Here is a 25726-nt window from a genome sequence, read left to right on the forward strand (position 1 = left end):
TAGCTCGGGGGGCCGAGCAGGGACATGAATATTCAACAGGTGAGCGCACACACAGGGACGTGGCCTGTGATTACACAAGCAGTGATAATTGCACACACACACTCAAACAACTCACGAGGTTGATTTTTCCCTCTGGGGGCTTGAGAAATGAAGTTTGTGACGCGGCAGTGTGATGTAACCGGGGTCGTGAGCGCGGCGCACACTGGTGTGAACGATGAGAAAATGTGTCCGTCGGCAGCAGGAAGCTTCATTCGGCTGCGTTACGTCACATTCACCGGGATCTGAGGGTGGATTCAACCGCTCGGGGACCTTTTCACAGCGTGTGTGTGTGTGTGTCGCAGCTCTGCAGCCATCTTCATCTTCTCACTCCCCCCCCCCTCAGTGAAAAGTTTAAATCAAAGCCAGACTGATCCAACAGGCGGCTTTAATCCCCTCAGCAGAGTGCGTGTGCTGGACCGTGCTTTGGCGCCTTTAGCGGCACAAGGTACGACACGGTCATCTGGCAGCTCTTCCTGTGGTCAGAGCCAGTAACCACACGGCACAAGGAAGTGGTGGAGGAGGAAGTATCCAGAACGGAGTTTGACCTTCACTGAGCTCTGTGACTACAGATTAATAATCCCCCCCGATGCTGATACCAATATTATTGAGCAAAACGTTTCTAATACCGATTTAACAGCTGATACTTAAAACACTTTATTTATCAAATCCCTATGACAAAGAAATGTGAATGAGGTTGGATATTTTACAGTTTAACCTCAAACTGAATAACTAAAAATGAGAAGAAAACACAAATGTAATAGAATCTATGGAACTTGAAATGAGAACGGTGTGATGAGCAGAGCTTGAAACCCAACGCCGGTTTTAAAACTTTACTCGTGAAAGAGGAAACTTTCCCACGTGTGCATCTGTAATCTCAGTTTAAGGTGAGAAGCGGCGAGGAAGATTTGCACAGTTGTGAACTTAAATCCTCAGACAATTGACTTTCACTGATGTACGAGGCATTTTAAATTCTGTAGTTTACCTTTAGAATAAAAGATATTTCCAGATTTGTAGATTATTTCAGGAGGAATTAAACATTTTTAGTCAGGTAATTTAACTTTGAGCTCAGTGAGAACCAAAACATCCAAAGTATATTCTCTACCTGTGGATGCCGGAGCACTCGATGCACAGCAGGATGCCCAGGTTGATGGAGGCCCAGCGGGGGTCGGCCTGGCCGCAGTCGCAGCACCGCTCGTTCCCCGGCAGACACTGGATCCGCTGCAGGATGGTGTCGCCCCGGGCGCTGCGGTCCCGTGGCTCGCTGGCTGAGTCGATGCTGCTGGTGGACGGGGAGGCGGTTCTGTCCAGATGCTAAATATAAACAGATTCGATTGTAAAAAAACGTCACATCGATACAAAGTGGCCTGCAAATGAACTCGCTACGTCGGATTTAAAATGTATTTGTAGTTGGTGTATGATTTACCTCGATATAGTAAGAGTCTGGACTCTCTCTGTAGGCTGAAGCGATGCTGGCTTGAACTGCCTGAATCCACGCTTGTCTTAACTTTTCAGATTCCGCCTGCAGCATGCAACTCCTGCAAAACAAACCATCACAGATTCATTTACCTCCCGACAGAGCTACGTGTTCCAATGTGTCCCAAGGGTGTATAAAACATTCAGGGAGACGTGTCAAACCAACATGAGATCCCAAAAAACACAAAACAAAGTGACTATTAGCAAATGACAGCATTTCTAAGGTTTAAATGAAATAAGTAATTTTGTAAAAACTTCCTTTTGCAGTCTATGTGCTGGAATGAGATTAATGTATAACACAACCATAGACGACATGACAGCTCCCAAAAGTGAAGCCAAAACATCTGGATCACCCCCTGGTGGCTGGTTGCAGTATAGGTAATAAACCCTGCCTCCTCCATGTTAGTGAATTCAAAAGTAAAAATTTACATGAACATATTGCACTTAAAATCATGAGATTGTATCTATGTATCTTTAGATAACAGTCTAAAACTCTAATGTCATTTGGATCAATCCTCTGGGGAACATGAATGTCTGCACCAAATTTCCTAGTAGTGATATATCAGTTTGGAACAAAGCGGTGGTCTGGGTGTCCGATGATATTACGGCAGCGTGAGAGTGTCTTACTTTGTGGGGGACACGACCTCGAAGCAGAACCTCCTCTCGATGTCCTCACAGGGTTTAACGGAGCACAGCCGCAGATCCTCCACCACCACCGTCAGAGAGTCCTGCAAACACAAAACCTGAGATTCTCATTTCTCCTCTTACCAACGGCACAAACTGCTGAACCTGGAGAACACGACGCGTTCGACATGCTCACGCACGGATCGGCAGAGAATTGAAAATGACCTGAAAACCTCAAAGGCCTCAAAGCGAGTGCTCCGATATCAGATATCTCTCGACTCACAGAATCCGTGAGAAAGTGAGTGATGATGGATTTCAGTGTAGAACGCCAGAACGTTAAAAACCACCCTCCCCATTAACGTTGCACTTAACCTCTCAGATCCCCCTTTACCCCGGGGACAACCGATAGGGGGGAAGATGTATGTAACTTGCCTTGAGCTTCTTCTGATAGACCAGCTGACTGTTCTGTATGGAGAACCACCGTCTGCAGAGAGAGGAGGGATGAATAAAACATGTTTTAGATGGATATTCTTTCCATGGTCAGCGTGCAAGAAGGTGAACCGCTGTGGACACCGAGGGACTGAGGACGAGTAAAAGCATCGCTGAGTAAGATGGGTTTTGGTCGTGGCTGCGTTTTAACCCTGATCACGTGACAGGAACAGATAAAAGCTGTCAGCGAAGGAGGAAATTGAATAAAAACTACTCAACTTCCCGTCATTTTTAGAACAACAGCAAGCAATTTATAATTCAATATCCATTAAAACACGAAATAACATAAAAACAGCCTGGAAACACACAATTCAATCCAACATTAAACATCAACAGCAAGATAAAAACAAACTAAACACAATGAAAAATAATTTAAGCGTGTAAAACAAATAATATAACATGTTATTCATACCTTTACCTACATATTGTATTTTTCACGTTTAAGAGATAGTTTAATATATATACATACACATTTTTAATTCATCTCTCCCTAATTTATTCAAATTCTTATTTTACTTGAAAATTGATTTCATTAAAATTGTTTAATAACCGTTCTGTGCTGCTGAAACGTGAATTTCCTTTCCTTATATTTTGCATATGATGACCTCATTTTTAACTAATTGTATGTAACCTCTGCAGTTCTCTACTTTTATCACCTCACTCCCCTGTTTTCACTAAAGTTAATAGAGAGCGTTGCCATGTGTGTTACCTGTTCCAGGTCTTAAAGGCGTTGCTGGCCCTCTTGAACAGGTACCCCTCCATCACCACACCATTAGGAGCATCCACGTTGAACTCCACCTTAGAGTCGTCATACGAGAAGTCCTGAAAGAAAAGAGGAAGAGAGACGCACACGACCCGAACATTAACCCCGGCCATCACACAAAAAGAGGTCACGGGACCAGCTGTCCGTCGGCAGGAAGACGTTCTGACCTTTAAAATCGCCAAACAGGAAACTAAACCCCTCGTTTTCCGTAATGAGGTGGCTGCGTGTGTGTGAGTGCTGTTCCTGGAATACCAGTGGCGTTCGATGTGCATCGTACTGTACATACAGTCCATAAACCAACCAAGTCATCAGGAATTGTGCGACCATGTGGAAACGCTCACGTGCGTGTACGAGAGTGGAGTCGCATGCCATCTTCCTGTGTGGCACACACGGAGGGGGGGGGGGCATTTCATAACTCAACAGATGTGAGCGTGACGCAAATCCTTACATAAACAGAGTGATTCATGGGAAATTAGCTCCTGACCTTTTTGTGACTTGCAGCTTACTGATGACACCTTTATATCTTTAATGCGAACAAACAGGGAGTCAGGGCCGAGGTACTCCTACATTAAAACTCAGAAATCACCTTTTCAACAACAGTTCTTTGCTGTGTCAGTTAAAGGAAGAGGAACATGGAGCAGTATGTCCTCAGTTAACATATATCCAGAATTTAATTTCAACTTCTCATGCATGTGGGTCCTGAGAAGAGACTCAGTCTCCGAAGCAAAATCACTTCAGGTGCTTTCAGACGCTTTAACTGCAGAGATGTGTCAGTCATAGAAAAAACACTGTGCTGCAGAATATATGAAAGTGTCTGCTGGAGCGACCCATATAAAACTTCACAGACGCTTGTTTCATAAGAGAGAGAGAGAGAATCGAACTCGCAGCAGCGCTGAGCACCGTTAACTTCTCACTGTCTGAATAACAGCACGACTCACTTCTCTCTGTGTATCACAGTTTAAACTTTAAATGCACATCGAACAAAGGTCGAATTCCAGCTCATAGACAACAACAGAGTTCATGAGACACCACGTTTCTGTCATGGAGCTTATTTAGGATATTTATACCAAAAGCCACAGGTTGAAATACGAAATCTGACAATAACCAGCATAACAAACACCTAAAGAATAAGACAAACAATACAAATCAGAAACAGCTGAATACGAATGAAAGGAGAGAAGAGAAGTATATTCATATATATACTGTTTTTTATATATAAAAAAGTACATCTAGTGTTAAACCTGATCATTTTCTTTTTAAATTCAGATTTTAATAATACTCTGCAGGCAAAAAGGTAATGAGAGGGATTGAGAGAAAGCCAGGAATTAAGAAAAGTCTTTCTTTGCTAATCTGAAGTCACGCCCAAAAAAACAAGCACAAAATCCGATGAGATGATTTAAAATAATAACAACGACACGAGAACTACAGCATCAAACAGCCAATGAATGCAAATCAACCCACCAAGCCGCGGTCCCACCGGCACAAAATCTTCATCCTCAGACGTTTGGTTTGTTCCAGCAACATTGAAAAGCACGAAAAAAGTTCAAATAAAATAAAAAAATAGAATAAAGAGGCTCCTAAAAACCGGATCTCTCAGAGTGGAGACATGTCGCTCTTCTCTCTGTGAGCTCTGCAGCTCTCACAGCACATTGTGTCGCTGCAGCACGGCGAGTAATTCCCACACTGACGTGTGTGCCCTCCACTCCAGCTGCTGCCCGCTGCCCTGCGAGCCTCAGGATTACCACTAATTACCATACAGCTGCCAATCCAGCCACGGCAGGAAGAAAAGCACGGTACTGTAGCTGCTCTGGACCCACGGACAGAAAGCTTTGACACTTCAGAGCCTGGGCTGCAGATCCCTGACCACACCTCCCTCTCTGGAGTAAGTGGGAGTTTCAGTCCCATGTCCACTCACAGGGGGGGGGGTTCCATCTGGGAGGCAGCCAAACATCACCAAACAAATACGTGACCTCTGGAGCTGAGGCTGACAGCAGCTCCGCTCACACACACACACAAAATCCCCTGCATTGCAACTAACTGTCAGGCAGAACTCACAGGAATCCATCTTACCTTCATCTGTCTGAAGCCGTGGGTTTCTGAGTGTAGCACATGACAAGACGCCCGACGAGATGAGCACTGGATGGGCGGCGCGCTGCAATCTCTCGAGCTCACAACAAAGGTCGTCTATTTTTAATGGTGCAACGTCACACGGACAAGAAACTGAACACGGGTGAATTATTGATCGAGCTTTGGAACCAGCGACGTCCAAATGTTACCAGCGAACGAGGAAGTTGTGGCGGAGCAGCGGGGCGGGAAAATTAGACAAACAGACTGAATTCATCCAACCTGCTCAGCCTCTGCTTCTACTTCACTGATCCACGACACACCTGCTGGACCTCGGCACAACGTTACCTGAAGGCTGAAACATCTCCAGCCATGAAATCCACTATCTCCTGTCATTACTTCATCATCTCCACCAAGAAAGGTTACGTTTTCATTGTCTGTTGCAGGTTTATGCAACAATTAATGGACGGACTTTCTTGAAACTTGGTGGAAGTTTGGGGAAGTTTGTGCCAAGAAAGAATCCATTAACCCTTTGGAGCGGATTCGATCGAGGACTTTGTTTAACATTGCAAGATTTTGTGAATTTCTCCAGAGTAAAACTGAAATCACGAGCCTAAAGCGAAAGTTCCTCCGCTAAAAGCCCAACAATCTGCATCTGCACCAAATATATCAGTCCACTAGGTTTTTAAAAAATCCAGATCTGTGCATTATTCCATTAAAAAGAAATATAGATGTCGCAATTAAGAGGGTTTCAGTGTCAGATAACCTCCCACTGGACTCTCTACAAAAAAACAACTGATCTTTCTCTGAATCTTTAGAAACTTCACTGAATCCTCTAATGAGCGTAGGAATGCAAAAATTCAAGAAGCCAGCGCTGCAGACACGATAATTACGAGTGACTTGATGTCTCAGTCTCTGGCCTTCGTCTGATGAATTCGTCTAATGAAGGCCCTGGGCAGATATGTCACACGTTAAAGAATAAACAGAGCTGTATAGAGGAAGTGTCGTACCCTGAAGAATGAGAATATTTGAACAGAGAGGACAAACCTGCGCTTTACGTTATTTATTTACATGATACGTTACGTTATGCATGTTGCCTCTATGTCTCCTGGATATCTACATGTATGTTGTTTTGATTTGTGACGTAGAGCGTTGTTGACGTACATAAAAAAGTTCAAACCAGTCAAACTAAGTATCCTTATTTCACTACGACACGTATCTGCAGTATTAGGCTGTAAAAATAGATGCAGTCACACACGGGGGCAGCATGCAGCACTGCACCGCTGATACAAACGCAGAAATATAGAGCAGCAGGCAGAGCTGACTGCCTTCGACAGGACTTCTCCATTAAATCTGTGGTTAAAAATGAATGGCTCTGGCATTTAGATGCGCTCGCTGCTCCGCGCCGCCCGCCAGCGATGGCGAGCGTCCACAGGTGGAGCACTTTAACTCGCTCTCTGCTCCCCCTGGTTCCAGCTTGTACCGAGCAGCGGCTGCTCCTTTGTCCCTGTGTAAGTTGACACAAGGCTTATTGCACATGCTCCGAGGGACGAGGACGAAAAGAGCAACGGAGCAGAGAGTAACGTTCGGGGCCATAGTGGATCTCAACTGGTTTAAAATGTGCCGATTTGAGTCTTTCCCAGACAGTATCAGTGCGTTTACGAAATGCAACGTTGGGCCACTAGGGGTCCCTCAATCAAAACAATAACAAACGACCTAGATCGACGACATCGTGAAGCAGCGAGGGATCATGGGAGCTGTTGTCTTCACCACCAGTGACACGACTCAAGTCATGTTCACTAGTGAGGTCATGTGGAAATGTTTTACTCGTGTTACGCAGCAAACGGCGAGAAAGAAATGATCCATCACTAGCGACCAGAAAGTCACGTTACCGTGAATGAAATGAGGGATTTCTCCGGGTTTGTCGGAAACATTTTGGATAATGTAGACATTTTATTTAAAAGTGGTTACACATTAAATCTTATCTTTTCTTTTCGCATCTTATTATTTATTTTCTAGATGTTTACAAAGCAGAAAAGATGTGGATCTATGTTTATTTTCTTTATTCAAGTTCTATTTATTTGGTTGCATTTGTGTTTTTTAGTTAAACTGTAAAATATCCAGCCTCAGTTACATTTCTTTGTTATAAGGGTTTGAAAACAGCATCTTGGGAAACTGTGCCAATTTTTTCTATATCAGTATTGGAAATTGTTTACTCCATAATGTCCAAATCTGTAAATAAAATTTACAGATTTGACAGTTTCTGGTATAAACACATCTAATATCTGATTTAATCTTTTCGGATTTTCAGAGTAAAACAACAGGAAACAGTCAACTGACCTATTTTTACTCAGGAGCCGCGTCTACAACCTTTTCTATTTCAGGACCCTTCAGTTCTGTCTCTGCAGCGGCTGATGTAACAGACGGTTTCTATACGGGTCATTCTAACTACGCTCAGTGTTTCTAATTGTTCCGCATAAATGATTCACGATGCACTTCAGCTTGGCGGAGTCGGGCGACAGCTGAGGGAAACTTCAAAGGGCTTTGCTAATGTTCCGCACTGCCGCCGCTTCCCCCCCCCCCCACTGCACAACACCAGAGCTGCTTCAAGTGCAACATGGAAATTCACACGGGAAAACAAATGGAGGAGAACTCACCTGCATGAGGGTCTGAGGAGAGGGAGGCGGCGGCAACATGGAGAGAGAAGAGGAGAGAACACGGCGTTAGAATCTCCAGAAGCAGACTGGGTTAAATGAGGATAATACAATAATCTTTCAGGTTGAATGCACCTCTGATGATCCTCTTTACAGGTCCTCCAGTGATGAGGCTGCTCATCACAACTCGGCGACAGAAAAACATCACCCACGTTCTCTCACACCTCAAGTTTCATGCACATTTCAAGGAGGCATCTTCAACCTGTGACCTCGTTCATCTACTCCTTCTCTCTCCCTCTGTGATGGACGGCGCACGCAGCTCAGCCTCCGACAGCTCGGGGAGGAAACGGATCAATAACCGGCCCCACGTGCGACCCGGCCCTGCCCCGGGGCTCAGGCCGCAGCACAGACCTCAGCGCCTGCAGGCAGAGCGCTGACCGCCTGCAGGCAGAGCGCTGACCGCCTGACAGATGGCCACTGATCCTGGGGCACGGAGGAGCCAGACGCCAGCCCACTGGACATAAAGGTTTGGTTGTGAATTATTAAAGAAGGCGATGCCAGATAGAGGGAGCACCCTACATTTATGGATTACATATTGGTGATGGAAACTACACATCCCATAAACCATTGAGAATGATCCCTTCTCAGCCACTTTCTTCTCCTCTTATAAACACAGCAGCACGATAGAGAGAAAGTTGCTCTTAACGTTGAAGCTGACACCATTTGGCTGTAGTAAACATTTCCATGGTTACGGAAAGCGTCACCAATCAGAGACGACGCTATTACACCTGAGGATTGTGGGTAGTGTAGTTCTTCTCCTTGACATTGCGAATAAGACACATTTTTCTGATAATCGATATCATACGGACCAAATCTCAAGGCATATCTCTAAGAACCACCACTGTGAACCTCATGGTGGCGCCGGACGAGTAACCGGGGAATCATCAGAGTCAGTGTGATTCAAATATCTCTTCAATCCATGCGATCGGACCAACGTGGTGCGGACGCGATTTCAGATCCTCAACAAAACGTGAGATCAGCACTTTAATGGACCAACCGCCCAGTGAGATGTTGCTTATACACCAGAAAATGCACACGCACCGCAGACAACAGTGGGATTAAATCACTTAATTCAACCTGATTTAGTGCTTAAATCGATGCCCGGACTTTGTTAGGGGAGATTAATCAAACACTTCCCAGCTGCCCAGGTCTAATCCCCCTCACCAGTCACAACAGACGCACTGGGCCAAGTGGCAGACTGGATCTCGGAGGTGTGATGAGCACGTTCACACCCTGGTAGCTTCACAGTGCGGCTCACTGTCAACCTGCCAGCCCCACAGACAAAAGGAGGATTCCTTCAGGGTGTATTATCGTTTCAGCCCATCCCGAAATACCTGAATTCTTACTAAGAACAAACGGAGACGAACAGACCCGACAGTGTTTTAACTGTTGAATCCAGGATTTGTAATTTGTGTCAAGTAAGTGTTGACAAGATAAACTCTGTCTCTTAGGAAACCAAACACGGATTCAAAAATAGATGATCCAATGAATCAGATCCTTTTTGCATCTCAGGAGCCTCGTGTACTTTCCTAATTTAGTGCCATGACTGCAGGGTTGAAATTTAAAACTTTTTCAGCCAAAGTATTAATGGTGCAATGGAAAACCAGTAGAATCAATTATCATTATAATTATATCACATTTCCAGCTGTCAATAACAATGATACCTAAAAACTGAATCAATGAACGTGACCTGAACCCGGATGAGCAGCAGAAAGTGGACGGATTGGTTCATAAATTACAAATTATTGATTCAAGAAGTTTCTCAGACTTCTTCTAAGGGTTTTATTGACAGACAAACCTTGACTAAAGTAACAGGTGTGAAAGGTGCATCGTGCCAGAGTCCAGACCCAGAGACAAAGAGGTGGTCTGGATCGAACTGACCCGTAGTTTCAAATGGAAACGACGGAACAAAGACATTTCGCCTTTGAGGTGTGAAAACCCCTACTGTCCTAAATCAAAGGTTCTTTCCGTGACCTGCAGATACCCTGCATGTGCATCGTTTACAATTTCCATTTGGTCGATTTGATAAGAAAAAGGAACTCACCCTCTGCTGAATGGTGGCGTGTTTATGCTCCATTTCCCTCTTCTCCATGGCTGAGTCAATCACCAGCTGATCCAACTGAAAGGCCGTTCACACAGAGAAAACAAAAACAGGAACGGTTGATGTGAAACTTCTTCATTCTGCAGTGGAGTCGTCATAAAACACTCAGCAGGACGGTTTCAAACACAGACTGAGCCTCGACGGGCCAGTGGCTGGATGAAGCACGCAGAGAGGAATAGTATATATATATATAAATAAAATAGATCCGAAATTCAATCCATCGCAATGTTTCAATCAACGGCGGAAATCTAACGGACAAGTTATGCAACTGTCCCTCGTCCGTAGTTCGATGAAACTAATTCCAGTTGAGACAATGAGCCGGGGGGAGATGAAGTTGCCTCACCTCAGCCGCCAGTTTCTTCATGTAGGGGTCGATCTCGTCCAGCAGGTTGTAGCCCTGGTGGAACAGCGAGTACTGGGCGTGCATGAACGACAGCATCTGTGTGGGACAGAGGTTTTTAAATCATCGTTATAAAACACACTGACGACTTTCTATGTGTGTTTTAGAATTTGGTGTAAAAGATGCAGGTGTCGCTGGAGGGAGCCGTGGACTCACCGCGTCGAGGATCTCAAATTTCTTCTTCGCCTGCAGGACGTTAATCTACAGAGGAGAAAAGTACATGAGTTGCTGAATGAACATTTGAGAACTGATTAACTTGTTGACAACATCCAAGACAATAGGGCAGATTTTACTTCCTCTAGTTACCTCCGCCATGGAAATGATGCTTTTAGTTAAGGTGAGGGGGAGTAGCCTCTAAATGTTGGTGTGGATCCGGTTCTGATATTTATGGGTGTGTGTGTAATTTGCTGCAAATCCAAATAAAAATCTGGATCTAGTGAGTTTAAATGTGCTTTAGGACGTATGAGATCTACTCAGTGTTATTGTAGTTGACAGTTTTTTGTCATCTGTGCCACATTCACCCTGATTTGACTGAACAAAGTTAACACACTGGCCGACAGGTGACCTTTCTGTGTTTTCCTTTATACTTCACATCGTGGTCCCCACTTAGGCGTCTCCAGAATTAATGCATTTGCTTTGTACATCTGAACTGATGCAAAACTAAATGACATTTTTGTGCTACATTTGAGAGGTCACTCGCACACACAGCACATCTCCCCGCAGCTTTGACCTTTCTTCCGCTTTGAGACGCATTAAAGACTCAAAAGGGTCGGATGTCTGAGAGCGGGAGAGAGAGAGAGAGAGAGAGAGAGAGAGAGAGAGACGGCTGCCAGCAGACAGAGTCCAGGATGGAAACAGGGCCCCGGCCGTCGCAGCGATCGCACAGAATCCGTCTCTTTGTCCCCCGCGGGCACTCGTGGGGACAAAGAGACGGGTGGGAGGTTACAACTCATGGGCAAAATAAACCCACGGAGCAGTTGAACGGAGAATGTGTCGCACGGACAAGAGGTCGGACACAGACGTCGCTGCAGATCTGAGGGGAAACGTCACTTCTCAGCTGTACAGGTGATATGAGTCTGTCACACAGGTGCATTATACACTTCCCTCTCACTAAACCGGAAATATATTCACACCACTTCTTTGTAGAGTAAACGTCCTCTTTTTTCTTACTCTCTCTTAAATGCCGATATGACGAGTGAACTATTTAATTTATTCATTCATTTATTTCCCAACACTTTTAGTATCTTAAAAGAATTTAAAACTTTTTCATGGTGTTATCGTTTTAGTGGATGAATGTCTGGATCTTTTTTGTTTGTTGGTGATCTTGTAATTTCCCTGAAACAATTTGCCTTTGGGATAAATAAAGTGGTATAAGATCCTATTAACAATCAGTGTTTAAGATTTGAACCATCAACTGTTGATCAAGGCATAAAGAACCAGGACAGATGCCAAAATGATCATAAATATATATATATAGTCCATTCATTTTGGACTTTTGAGGACGATTATTTAAATTTTTGGAGGCCCAAGCCTGTCAAGGGACTTAATTTTGAAATTATATTTGGGCTCAGACAATTTTCTCTCGGGGCTTATTCGAGTTCAGACAAAAACTTGTGGCCTCTAGAGACTCTAGTCACTACAGACTCAAGTTAATTTGGGGTCCATGAATAAAACATGTGGGAAACCCTGTACCTGTACTGTATGTATGAAGAGTGGGGCGGTTAACACAGACAAGGAAATCATCAAATGTGTTTGAGTCCCTTCTCTGACCTGTAGCACGTAGTCCAGAGCCAGATGTCGGAAGCACCTGCGGGTGATGCTGAGCGTGCTCGTGGCTTCTTCCACCTCGTGAGGCTTGTTCCTCGGCGCCTGAGCGCTCTTCACCTGCGCTATTTCCATGTCCTCGCGCACCCGGTCAAAGTGCTTCTTGGTGTCCTTGAACTTCCGGACGTCCCTGACAGACACAGAGAGGAAACGAGTGAGCGCAGCCAACGGATGAAAAGCTGAATTCAGGAGATTACAGGGGAATAACTGAGTTTGGATATTTCCAGGGGGTCACCACAAGGTCAGTGTGAGGTTAGACGTGCTGTAACCTACTTCTGGATCATTCATGATATGACTCTGACAAAATATCCAGGCTGCACCTTGTTTAATATTTAAAAAACCCAAAAAGGTTTTCAGGGGCAACGGGGGTGCGTCTGCTCTTTAAAAGGTCGTGGACTTTTTTTTTTCTACCTGTGTTGAATTTTTCATACAAGTGAATTTCTGCACGGATACAAAACTGAAGCGTCGTAGGTTCACTCACTCTTTCACAAAGTTGTGCAGCTGCTGCTTCACGGACCTCTGAGCTTGATCGAACAGAATCTGAAACACAAGGAATGACTGTTAAAACACAACGAGACTTTGTGCAGCAGGAGTTTGAAACCAGGTCAGTATTGCTATACTAGTGACTTAAGGGTATATATGAATGTATCAGATAGTTAAATAATTCATAATTAATTGGTTATTAAGCAAATATTTCACAATTTTTATCTGGATCTGCAACAAACTACACACACACTCATAAATACCAGTCCCTTAAATTTGCCTGATTTCATCAAGATCCATGAATTCCTCTCACAATGTTGAAGAAAGTGAAAATAAAATCCAGACTCTAACAGACAAACAAACACAACGAGAGATGATTCCCATCTTCACAAAGGATCTGATTGTAATAATCACCATTCATAAACCAACTTGTGTCAAAGTAGCATCAATTCCAAACTGGGGGAAACTTCACCAAGTTCCCAAGAGTGAAAAAACACTATTTTCATATTATGGTTGGATTATTTACACAAAAGGCAAGAATGGTAAAGTTGCATTCTGTTAAAATCCTTTTAATATGAAAACTTTCTGTTAAAAACATATTTCTCTCTCTATATGTATAATATAAGAATTGAATCATATACAAAAACATATCCAATATATCCAATATAGAGTTTTAACACTAAAATTACAACCCACTAGTAAAGAGCTAAATCAACCCAGTAGCACATGGATCTATAATGACCCAAATTAGGTCAATTTTAATATGACCAATGTAATATTGTGTGAGAGACAACAGTTTGTATGGTATTTAAACCACCTACATGTATTTATGACCAACAGGGGGCGACGCAACACAACACAACTTTTTGCTGCATTCAAATGATGCAAAAATCCTCCCTCGACGCCTGTTGGAATGAATGGAGGGAGGAATGTCTCTCAGATTGGAACACACGCGCTCTAACGCACCAACACGCTGCCTTCAGTTACAGAGTTTCACATCCAAAGATCCCTCCTCCTCTCCTTTCACACCATGCACATCGTCTGATTGCTGCCGCTGCCGCTGCTGCTGCTGCTAAATAGGTCACTCAGGCAGAGAGGACGTGAGTGAGAGGGAGGGATTTTGCGTCGATGTGACACTGCAGAGTCTGCATCCAGTGCAGCGGCTGCAAACCCTCTCTGACATATTGTCGTGCAGTGGCCTGTGTCCTGTCACCGCAGCTGAGCAGCAGTTAGACAGGTCGAAAAGGTTTGTGTCCCGCCTGAATAATTGGATCTACAACTGTGTGTGTGTGGATGAGAAGATTTCAGGGCTCTATAAATGGGCTTATGGGGGTTTTAACTCATAACAGGCGCTGATGATGAGTGAGCCACTTCTCCATTGTTGCTGCGCAGCCGGTGCACAGAGGCAGCAGAAGAAATAAATATAGACGACTCTAATTTGACTTGAGGATAAAAATGTGACTCACAGGGAAGCGGTCAGTTTTAATGCATTCCTGCCAGAGAAGTGTTTGTTTTGATCGTGAGTTAAGGCCTCGTCTTTACTGCTCTATAAACCCACTGGGTCTAAATATGTGTGAAAGTGGAAGAACAAAGACGCTCATTGGAAAGCATCCACTTCACTGTTTGTAATTAACGAACAAAGGAATTCCTCCGATACCGATGGCAGGCCGAAAAAACCAGAAGCTGCCTTTAATGGCTTCATGCAAAGTGTCGTGTTCAGCGCCCTCGTTTGACTGAATCACCAGTGACTAATCGTGCATGTGTGGTCAACCTGTTTCCCCGGGACAGAGTTTAACAAGCTCTCAGGGAAGTGCAAGTGAGAAGTGGATCAGGATCAGCAGGCCGGGCGGTGTGCAGGGGCCGTAAACACCCGGGTGTGAGATTAGGTCGGGTGTCGTGCAGAAGGCGCGGAGGTGGACGGCCACCAAATGTTGTCAAGTAAACAAGTGCACCTCCGTGATTGTTTGTGAGCGAGTGGCGGCAGGAGAGCTGCAGGGAGACTTCCTGACTGTGGGGTGAAGTGCAGCCTGCAGCATTCCTGAGCTGCTTTGTGGCAAGCTGACACCCTACTTTCATCGGGTCGAGGTTTCACGAGTCGTCCCTGCGTGATGTGAACTCCAAGAGTGGAAGGCAGGGTGAACAATGCACTGCCTAAAGATATACACTACGCCTGAGGGGTTATTGTGTTTTAATTAGCGACTCCAGCGCATCGCTCCGGGGACGTGGGTTCATCGGTGGATGATCGCGACTAAAGTGGCAGCCAGACAGCAAAAGTCACTTGAGGGAATTTGAAGTCGTTTCCAACGAGCGGTGGTGCAAAGAGAGACGAGATCTTCGGCCTGCGTTTCAATACTTTATAAACACCTACAGAAAAGGCCTGGAGCTTGTGAACGTTAGTTACACAGGGTAGAAGCACGTAGCAGCAGCAGCATTAACGTAATTTACCACCACCGACAATATAACATAAAGCTTATATCAAAATGTGCTTTAGCAACGGAATTGAAAGATCTGAGAACAAGGATACGGCTGTTTGCTGACATTGTAAGAGAAGCTGTCTACACTCTGCAATGACAACACATCTGAGAGCTCCCCTGCTGCTGCTGATGCTCTGAACCCAAATGGCAGCAGAGGCACCAGCAATTAACCCCCCCCCCCCTCCCCCCCGACTCTGCCACAGTCACCAGGAGTTTGTAAATAAAGCCACTGCTGATGAGATAGAAAGAAAAATGTGCGAGGATAAACCTCAACCAGCATGAAACTGGAGCCACACAGTATAAGTCAGAGTTGCACAACAATCCCTAACAGCAGCACACAGACTACACACAGGGGTCATGTACTTAACGTAGCAGTGCACAGGAACTGATGTAAATCATGCATTTCTCTAAATGTTTGAAAACCCTTCCCAGCATTTCATGGGAAAGTCGAAGCATTCAGCGGATTTTACTGGGCCTCAGTGACACAGGTTTCTTGGTAGGAAACGTAATGTTCACAGGAAAAGTGTCTTTAATGCAACACAGATCGACACGAACACATGAAAACCAGTCCGATGGAAGTGGGACCTCAGGCATTCTCTTCTGGAAACGTAAAAAGAGGTTTAGCCAAATGGAATCTGAACACAGTCGTCCTGCTTCTCTGACTGAAGGCGACGAGCCACTGACTGGAAGAACACGAACAAGGAAGAGGATTTAAAGTTGGCACACGTTGATGCTCCCTGCTGGAAAAACCAGGATAAACCTGTTTAGATCGACCTCGACCAGCGGAGGAGAAGAAAAAGACAAGAGCTGAAGCTGGAGTGCAAATCTGTGCAAGTAAGAAAACATCTGATCGGGTTTGAGCACAAGCAGGAGCTATTTGAGTGCAAGTGCAGGGGTTTGATCAAAAGCTTGAGAAAATCTGCTCTCAAACTTAAAGATCTGCAGAAAGAGAGGAAAAGATACGTACAGGCTCTGATTCACAAATTACTACATGAATGTTGGAAAGTTAGAGCCGGAGTAAATAAACGCGTTGTCGTGCTCATGTCATCGGTTTGCTCAAAGCCTTAATGTGGCTCCAGACATTCATTTCATTACGAACGTAATCATAACATTTACTCTCTTTTTTGACAGACGGGTCAACGGAGCGGGGCGGCGATAAAACAAAGAAAACACTATGTTGTAAGAGAGAAAGGCAAAACCTGGCACATCTTCACCGAGGCTGACGTCACAGCTGAAGAATGAGACGGCTACAACAACCATCACAATGGACTACTGTCCCGACTACCGCCCCGGCTACCGCCTCGCTAATTCCCCCTCTCAGTGCACCGGCATGTTGGGACACGGACGGATTTAATGACATCAATCAAGCAATTATCTTCAGCCCAGTGGGTGCAATCCCAGAGACACTGTCACAGAGGAAGACGAGTTTAATCCTTCGTGTGTTAAAGTTACTACAAACATCACAGGTGGTTTGTTTAGCCCGTCTCCTGCAGGAGCTTTGTTTATAGAGTCTGATTCACTGTTGCATCAAATATGTCTATTTGTCATCGTCCGGTATCGTGGCCTAATCCGACAAAATCCTGCCACAGATCAGCTCAGGAATGCTGCAGGCTGCACTTCACCCCATGTGAGGGAGTCTCCCAGCAGCTCTCCTGCCGCCGCTCGCTCATAAAACATCACAGAGGTGCACTTGTTTACTAGACAAAACTTGGTTTACGTTGACTATCCACATCAGGGCTCTCGGCAAACGTCCGAGTCAGCTGCTGTCGGACATTCTCCGGAGTTTCCCCCAAGCTAAAACTCCAGAGAGTGTCCGGATGAGCCCATGTGAGAATAAAGCAGAAGATTATCAAAGATCATCAAATATCTCCGGATGGAAAACATGAGCCAAACATGTAAAGACGCTGGACAGAGATTCGAGGAGCTCATCTCCGCAGCTGAGAATCTCCTGCTGCGTTTGTCGCATGTGAAAGGCAAACCGGAGAAAGTCCCCATTGTGCGGACATTCTCTGGGGTTCATGTCTGAAAACAGCTGGACTTTCAGGAGATTATCCAGAATTCAATGCGTGCTTAATAACAATAAAGTGTTCTTTTACATATATGAGCGTTTAGTCAAGGACCAGTTTCTCTGTCTGGCCACTTGTGCCCCATTTAAAGACACATTTTCATATTCATTTTCCATTCTAAACAAAGAATGCAGTTGCAGACAAAAAAAAAAGAAAAGCCCTCCTCTCGTGTCTTTCTTTGTTTTTCCAGTTTGGTTTCCAGATATAACTCGGAGACACTGGCATCTCCCGTAGGAATTCACTCACTCATTCAGTATGTACAGCCCATAGTGCACGAGGACACCAATTCTATTTAAAATTCATGCGATCACAACCTAAATTCCTCCACTCGTATCATGTTTTCTCCGCATCTACCTGCTGTAAATCCCCCCCGGCCCCTATATAATGTGTGTTGGTGCATTAAGACCATGCAGCTCACATGCGAGTCTCTCTCTCTCTCTGCATCTGTGTGTCAGTCTCCACTCATTTCTAATGGATGTTCCGAGAGTCAAACATAAGTCAATTATTTATCGAGTGTTCATATGGAGTTTCATGCTTGAATTAAACAGAGAGACTGTTCAAAAATGTTGGCCTGATTCTGCTGATGCTGGAAAAAAAAAAACTGAAACGCAGATTGAAAAGTAAAAGACGCTCGGGTCTCTGACCTGAAGAGAGAGGGGGGGGGGCTGCACTTGGCTTGAGTTTGATGTTCATGCAAACAGACCCTGTTTGTTCTGTTGTGTGGTAACAGCCTGGCAGGGGAGCTATCAGGAAGCCGGGGGAGGGAAGGGCCCAGACTCCATAATCGTCTTGACAATACACACATTTGTGTTTTTTTTCACGGGTTTTAAATGCACCTGAATTTCGACAAGGTCAGCTGGCGCTCAGAGGTCCCATATCGCACAGCGCTATTTAATATTCTTGAGTGTCTGCTGCATATGTGAGCACATGTGGCAGCTGCATGGCACCGCAGGCCCGCGGAGGGACATCCGTCAGTAGCAGCAGATATAACCAACGTCATTTCTTATTCAGCGGAGCGCTGCTCGAGTCCCTCAGCTGGAGCAACACGCCTAAATGCACATGATGTCTCTCCTCATTAAAAGATGAACATGCATAGGAAGATTGTACAGCTTCAGCAAACAAAATCCTGTGGATCACTAGGTTCCTCAACGCGTTCTGGTCACATCGTTGCAAAATATTATCATTTCATCTTAGGGGAATCCGTCTCATCGCCTCAGTCTCGCACTACCCTCCCTCCTCCTCTTCCTCCTCTTCCTCCTCTTCTTCTTCTGTTCTTTGTTTACATCAAAGCAACAAAAGAGAGCCAATCATGTTACTGTCCAGTCCGACTCGGGACTCCTAATGGACTGGAGGGGGGGGGACGGACTAGAGGGCGAAACCCCAGCTGCGCTCACAGTGGACGGGGCCAGCTGGACCCCGGCCAACCACGCTGTGTTGTGGTCTCTAACGTGTGACACGCCAAACACAAGGGGAACCCTTCGCCGCTGATAGACAGAAGGAGCTCTGATGGAGTCTGCGTTTGACTGGAGCTCACGGAGACAAGAGGGAAATGAAAGTGGCATCAATCTGCTCGTCTAAGTTTCAACCACCTGCTGCAGTCTTCTAATGAATCACAAGTTCTTTTACACTTCTCAGGTTTTACCTATTTATTTATTCATTTGTGGCCACTCAAACAATATTAATATGGGCTGCCACATGTTGATTATTTACCCCAGGTGGCTGGCTGCAGCATCGGTCATAAACCCCTCCTCCACTGTATTAGTGGATGGGACATGGACCGAACTAAAAAGTTAAACTAAACTTTAAATACCCTTTTTTACAAAGTTGTTTTCTGTCATTTCGAGCATCCTGAGAGGTCCGATCACAAGTCAACGGCTTCGTCAGTTCACATCTGGCTTAAGAATGCGTCTTCACCATCGGTAAAGATGGACGACGCGTCTCCACTTCCTCCAACTATTTATAAATGAAGCCAAAATATCCCAGACGCGAACGCTGCCCCCTAGAGTCGGCGCAGCAGCGATCAGGGGACGGCGCTGTAGTAATCCTGAGTCAGTCTCAGCTGTCAATCAGGATACTTCACACTGGTTTTATAGCTTGAAACAACTAATTAAAACCAACCTTAACGGACAGATTCCTGTTTCCTACCAGGTCTGAACAAGGCCGACGGTTAACTGTTGCTCAACTCCTCATTAATCCTGCCTGTCTGCTCATCTCCTCACTGTATCTGTCTGGTTGGACTTCCGACCCACTCAGGTTACTCATATCCACTCACGCTGTCGACAGTCACGCACGTACATACTGTACACATGCCTGGCCGTATGTAGCTCGCTGTGAGATGTCAGAGGTCACAGGGTTACTAATGTCCAACGGCTGAAGCTAATTCACGCCTGCCTGAGCGACCCGAGCCATTAACCCTCCATTTGTGATGTTAAACTCCCTGAGCCAACGGACTGGGAGCGAGCGGGACGCAGGGAGAGGCTGATTTGTGATGACACATCTTTGTTGCAGCTTCAGAAAGGAATGTGATCCACACACACACACACACCCACAGACACACACCCACAGACACACACCCACTGCACTTTACGGCATTGTCAAGCACACGAGGGGTTCGAGCTAAAGGACTTCAAAAGGGCCTTGCAGGGGCAGAATGGGGGCAGGGGGTCAGAAGCCTTGAAAGCGGGGGTAAATCACACAGATGTGATGCACGAGCTTTGTTTAATGCCTGGGGAAATATTTAAATCATGATTTAGATCATTTAAAATACAGTAACAAAGCTGGAAACAAGGAAGAAACTGTCGATAACTGCTTTTAAAAAACAAATAATTCACAGGAATGGACAAGGCAACATTTATAAACATGTAAATAGGGCTTTATTAATAATCTGTTATAAGGTATTCATGAGGGCGTGTTTTTAATTGGTTGTTAACACAGCAATTTTATAATTGTAAATAACTCCTTATCCCCTTATTTTCCCCTTATGACTTTTTGGTTTGGCCCATGTCCCATCTGCTAACATGGTGGAGGCAGGGGTTATGACTTCGGCTTCACTTTTTGGGAGCTGTCATGTCGTCCATCTTTATATACAGCGAATCTGTCGGACTGGACCATTCATCATGTGTACAAATACAGTTGGGGGTTCAAGTATTTCTACAAAAGAGCTGCAGCCTAAATCTATAGATTAACAACTTATTAACACCAACTACTGACTATTTGATAATTAAAACCATTCATTACTGATGAATGTGAGGCAATTATGAGGGAATCCCTTTTTTATAAAACCATTCACAGAGACAAACTTGACCTGTTTGCTCTCTGGGGTCCAGTCCAGGACGTGATACAGCTCAGCCTGACCCTCTGCTTCACACTGGGGGGAACACAGGCCCCTTGAAAGACACTTAGCGTTTCAGGATGGAGTCATAGTGCTGGTGTGTCTCAGGCGAGTGCATGTGGAGCATATGGGGACAGTCTGGAGAGCGGGCTGACTTACCATGTGGTAGTTGATGATCTCCTGGAGGCTTTCCCCGCACTTTTCCAGGAACTCCTGCGCAAAAATAACACAAAACACTATTTAAACTCTAAAATACATAAAGAAATGTTCTCATAACTGCAGCTGTGTTTATATTTGAGGATAAAAAGAGGGAAGTTCAGGCTGTTACAAGGTAATACCAAACTTCATTTTGAATTATAGAATAAAGTCAAAGCTGGTTAATGTCACTGAAGTGTACTTTTGAGCCGGAGAGGATATTTTTCCCCTTGAACCTTGTACGGGAAAAGAAACTGTAATTGCAGGGCTGATTCAGATCTTTTTTTACAATGGAAACTACAAATATGAACAAGACTTTAACAAGAAACTCACAATTAGTCACACGGCTCAGGCCAAGAAGGCTTTTAATAGCACTTAATGTGAGCGGCAGTGAAAACAGTGCGAGACGCCGGAGCTGCGAGCTGAGCCATGAGAAGTGAGTTTCCAGACCCGATCTGATCCTCACTTACTAATGTGTTAGTAATCGGGTTCGCTCGCACACAAACGCACACTCATCCACCACAGAGCCGTGGAGGAAAGTCCCCGTTCACCGCATCAATCCCCCTCCACCAACGGCCAGAGAAATATACGACCACCGAGGACAATAAAGCCACGATAACGACGACCATGGGTCAGTGAGAGCAGATTAAACGATGCGTTGATCAGAAACTCACAGAGATCCTCTCGTCCTTCTTGCACTGCTGAGACAGATCCCGGATGCCGTTGACGAAGAGTTTGTTGGCGCTCACATACGCCTTCCCCGCCTCGATCATCCCACTGCATAGCTTCACCAGCTGAGAAGAAACACACACATTTAGGCGTATCTCAGCAAACTGTACATTTCATCAGACACATATTGATATAAGCAGAGATGTAGTTACAATCAAGGAAATGTCAGTCATGCCCGGAGCGAATATATGGTGAATGGTCTGTATTTATAAAGCGCTGACATACTCGGATCAAGTGCTGGGGATTGAACCACCGCCCTTCTGGTTACTGGACGACCCACTCTACCTCATGAGCTACAGCCCCCCCTCAAATGTCCTGGTATATGTGAAAAGTTCAGGGTGAAATTTGAATTTTGTTGCCAAGTTATTTCAATTAATCTACCACATGTGGACGATGGCTGCAGATGTGTGTTTGTTGTCTAGATACCACCTGTGGTGACACATGCTAGTGGGTGTCATTGTCGGGCAGGGACCATGTGTTAACTCCTGCCAACACGTGAACACTATTAATGTCACCCAGCACTGGATTGTTGACACACACTGATAATCCAGCAGAATGTCTGACGTCTGATTTGTGTGTCCACCACATGTTGTAACGTATCAAAGTGAGAACGCTTCGTTTTGTTCTGCGACCGTCAGCACAATTAGAAAATATCTTCCATTGACTCGGCTTTGTTTAGCTGCTTCTTTCATTTATCGTTCACCCTGTGTTCTGTCGCCAGGCTCTTCCCTCTCTCTCCCTCCCATCTGCTAACCAGACATCCAGTAAGACTGCAGGGACGGTTTCAGGACGAGGGGACTGGACTGGATCAGTCAATCAACTGAAATGTGGAACTTAATGGTTTCTTCTTTTCTTCTTCCCCCTTAATGATCTAATTTGAACTGGATAGATGTTAATCCAGATGCTAGTATGAAGGGGAAATTGTTAAAATGCCGTCTCTCCAGTACAGTTATATTAGAAAAGTGACCACCCAAGATCCCTTTGGCAGGAGTTTAACTTCAGTGGTGGTTTCTGACACTGACGGCAGGAAAAAGAAGAGCAGCCCGCCTGACTAATCCCGGCTCTCGCTGCATGACACACACTGTAGTTCAAAAGATGCACAGATGGAGCAGTGACACGAGCTTCACAGGCGAAACATCTGGCTGCTTCATTACAGGGCAACTGGAGGCTAATGTTTTCAGTGAATCCCGTCTTAACACTGCTGCCACGTCACGTTTGAACAAGTCCTGAACTGAACTGTTCAACGGGACTGAGCCACATTACACTGCCCGTTATGTAGAGCGACAGACGGCATCTGACCAGCATCTGACCAGCATCACTCAACCAGCATCTCACCAGCATCCCTACACTGGCTCCCAGTCAAGTATAGGATGCAGTATAAGTTTTTTTTATTTGTTTTCAAAGCTTTAAATGGCCTGGACTTCCCAAATAAACCTCTGAGTTTCTCCGCCACCTTCCTGCTCCATGATCTCTCCAGATCAGATCCAGTCCGAGGTCCCTTTCTTGATCCCTATACTCCTTCTTCACTTTCTTTAGTTTGTTATCTGTTCTAGCGTCCGCTCGTATCCTGGTGTCACATAGAGCTGGTACAAGGGGGGGACTGTTGTGAACTGAAACCATAATTAAATGTGCCCATGGGTTTGACTGCTGCTGTCGGTGCACAAAATATCTGAGGGAAATACTAAGAATAAAGATTAAGAAATAGCCACAATGAACAGACACTGTGAGGTAGAAGAATCCTTCATGTGTTTGATAAGTTGAGTTCACTTGTGCCTCTGCCACACCTCAATCTGTGATGTCACCGACGCCTCCAGGTGTGTTTTAAAAGCGCGACCGGTGCAGAGCCGCAGCCGATTGGACAGGATTTTCCATTCTTTATAAATTCAGCAGGAGACAGAGCAGATGTCGCTTGGACTCGTCTCCACTGACGACTTGTAGAGCAGGAAAAACCAAACATGCTCGAACAGCGGGGGCTGGCATGGCTGAATATCAGCTCTGCCAAACAAGATGTATTTTAATGTTTACCTCAATTGACCTATTACAACGTTACTCAAGCCAGTTCGTGCTCTACATTTGAATGGTTTTCCTCTGGGTTCACATGTGGTTGTATGGACCAGCAGGGAGCATCAGTAGTCAGGGTTCCCTCCAAAAACAGCATCAATCTTGACGGATTTTCCAGAACATTTGCAAAGATATTAGAAATCCACAGCTGGTGGTGCTGTAGCGCTCCAGCTCAGGTGCTAGGATAACGTTTGCAGAAGATATAAGAAGATGAGGAGCATCAGTGGAAAACCACGAGGGAAACATGACTGAAATATGGCTTTTATGTTTATTTCATCGTGCATTCATTTGAGGAACGTTCCAGTCGCCACATGATCTGATGTCTGTGTCTGAGTGACAAATAAATCACATGTATTTCCACATCAGCCTCTGAAAAAGACCAATCCAGGACCAGATAGCACGACAGATAAACAGCGTCGACAGCGACAGTGGAAAATCTCTTACCTTATCTAGCTTGGCCTCGATCTCCACAACCTCCGTCTCCACCTCGTCAATATTTGCCCTGAGACACAGAAAAGAGAACAAGAGAGGCCGTTAGTTCATGTGCGGTTTCCAGTTACTTCATAACTGTAAAGAAGTTCCATTAAGGTCGTGCACTTCATTGGAAAACTGCCGCTCTGCAATCTGCTTGTGATTTCCTGTGGGGGGTTTTTTTACGAAACGCTGCATAAATCTGTGAAAGACAGACGCAGCTCAGCGAAGCCAAAGTCAGACGTGTGTGTGTGTGCAGCAGCAGGAGTCTGTGTGTTCTGAAAGTGGCTGAGACGCCGTCCGGGGAGCAGTTCAACTCTGTCAAAACAAAGTGACAGACAAGGTCTCTGCAGAGTGATGAGAACGTGGCTGTCTGGTTCATCCCCGCAGCCCCCGGACCCACCTACCCACTGTCCGCACCGCCGCCACCACCACACCCAGCTGCATCTGGAGCCCCAACCACTGGGTGATTTACGCACCCAGAGGTTAACAGCTGGATGATGCAGCTCATTAGCTTCCCCCACAAGTTGACGTCAGGAGGCGGCATGTGGATCGTAAACTCTGCCTCCATGTAGACCTGCTACCAAACGTGTTGAACACGCTCTGTATCAACACATTTGCGATTTTGGCAAAATACGTGAATTACAAAAGACGCAAACCTCGTTACAAGAAAATGTCATCAAGTCGCAATTTACTTCTTCTACACGACACATTTGCTGTTGCAGTTTAGTCGAAGACAATATCTTCTATCTGCTAATTCCAGAAATCTCTGTCTGTCTGTATGTGGCTCACTTATCTCGAGGTGTCAGCCCAAGGAAGTGAATTGATGAATTTGGTGCAAACAGGATAACCTCCAGCATTGGTCGACAACTGACGGCCTGTTAATTTGATCATATCGGACTGACACAGACGTTCACAGACGTCACAGGTGCTGATCTCCGTCATAGAGTCACTTCCTCTTTAACACAGCGTTTGTTTGGTTGCTGCAATGTTTCACATGCTGCTCGTTAGTTACTGAGCTTTTATTTTGAAAAGCCGTGATTCTGGGTCCAACTATTGTGTCGATTGCTCAACAAATATTACAATCCAATTCATTCATGACAGCAGTGAAGAAGATTATTCAAATGTATATAAGAGTCACACAGGTGGACAGTAATAACGCAAATTTAGTTTAAAAAAACATTTGACGAATTTGGTGCAAAAAACTGAATCCGTTTCAGTCAATGGCTTCACTGCAGATAAACCAGGTAGGATGAACACAAAGTTAACTAACTTTCTAACTCTGCACCACAGACTGTTTATGAAAAGCTCTGCACACAGACAAACAGTGACCAAGACATTGTCGATCACGTCCACTGGCGAGTTCACAGCAACGACAACCTGGATTCTCCGGTTGAGGTTCTGCTCACTGAACTTTGAATGAAC

The 25726-nt window shown here is 45.1% G+C and overlaps 1 protein-coding gene and 1 long non-coding RNA gene across 5 annotated transcripts in view; one reads left to right on the top strand and one right to left on the bottom strand.

The window, feature by feature from the left end:
* The window catches only part of acap3a (ArfGAP with coiled-coil, ankyrin repeat and PH domains 3a), a 59343-nt gene that overhangs the window by 9603 nt on the left and 24014 nt on the right, over positions 1-25726 (bottom strand). For all 4 annotated transcript variants that reach the window (XM_035158724.2, XM_035158723.2, XM_035158722.2 and 1 more), the window contains exons 2-15: positions 24275-24332; positions 21715-21834; positions 21005-21058; positions 12973-13031; positions 12438-12621; positions 10824-10868; positions 10611-10706; positions 10211-10285; positions 8110-8121; positions 3335-3447; positions 2569-2620; positions 2140-2240; positions 1463-1574; positions 1142-1350 (exon numbers count right to left, since the gene is read on the bottom strand). In XM_035158724.2, the coding sequence (XP_035014615.1) occupies positions 1142-1350; positions 1463-1574; positions 2140-2240; positions 2569-2620; positions 3335-3447; positions 8110-8121; positions 10211-10285; positions 10611-10706; positions 10824-10868; positions 12438-12621; positions 12973-13031; positions 21005-21058; positions 21715-21834; positions 24275-24332 (1290 nt within the window). The remainder of the gene's footprint in view (positions 1-1141; positions 1351-1462; positions 1575-2139; positions 2241-2568; positions 2621-3334; positions 3448-8109; positions 8122-10210; positions 10286-10610; positions 10707-10823; positions 10869-12437; positions 12622-12972; positions 13032-21004; positions 21059-21714; positions 21835-24274; positions 24333-25726) is intronic.
* Positions 14075-17547, top strand: LOC118110724. Its single transcript, XR_004696990.2, has 2 exons — positions 14075-14220; positions 16580-17547. It is a non-coding gene; the product is annotated as an uncharacterized LOC118110724 (long non-coding RNA).

This window comes from Hippoglossus stenolepis, chromosome 6, assembly GCF_022539355.2.
Source record: "Hippoglossus stenolepis isolate QCI-W04-F060 chromosome 6, HSTE1.2, whole genome shotgun sequence".
In the NCBI taxonomy this organism is placed as follows: domain Eukaryota; kingdom Metazoa; phylum Chordata; class Actinopteri; order Pleuronectiformes; family Pleuronectidae; genus Hippoglossus; species Hippoglossus stenolepis.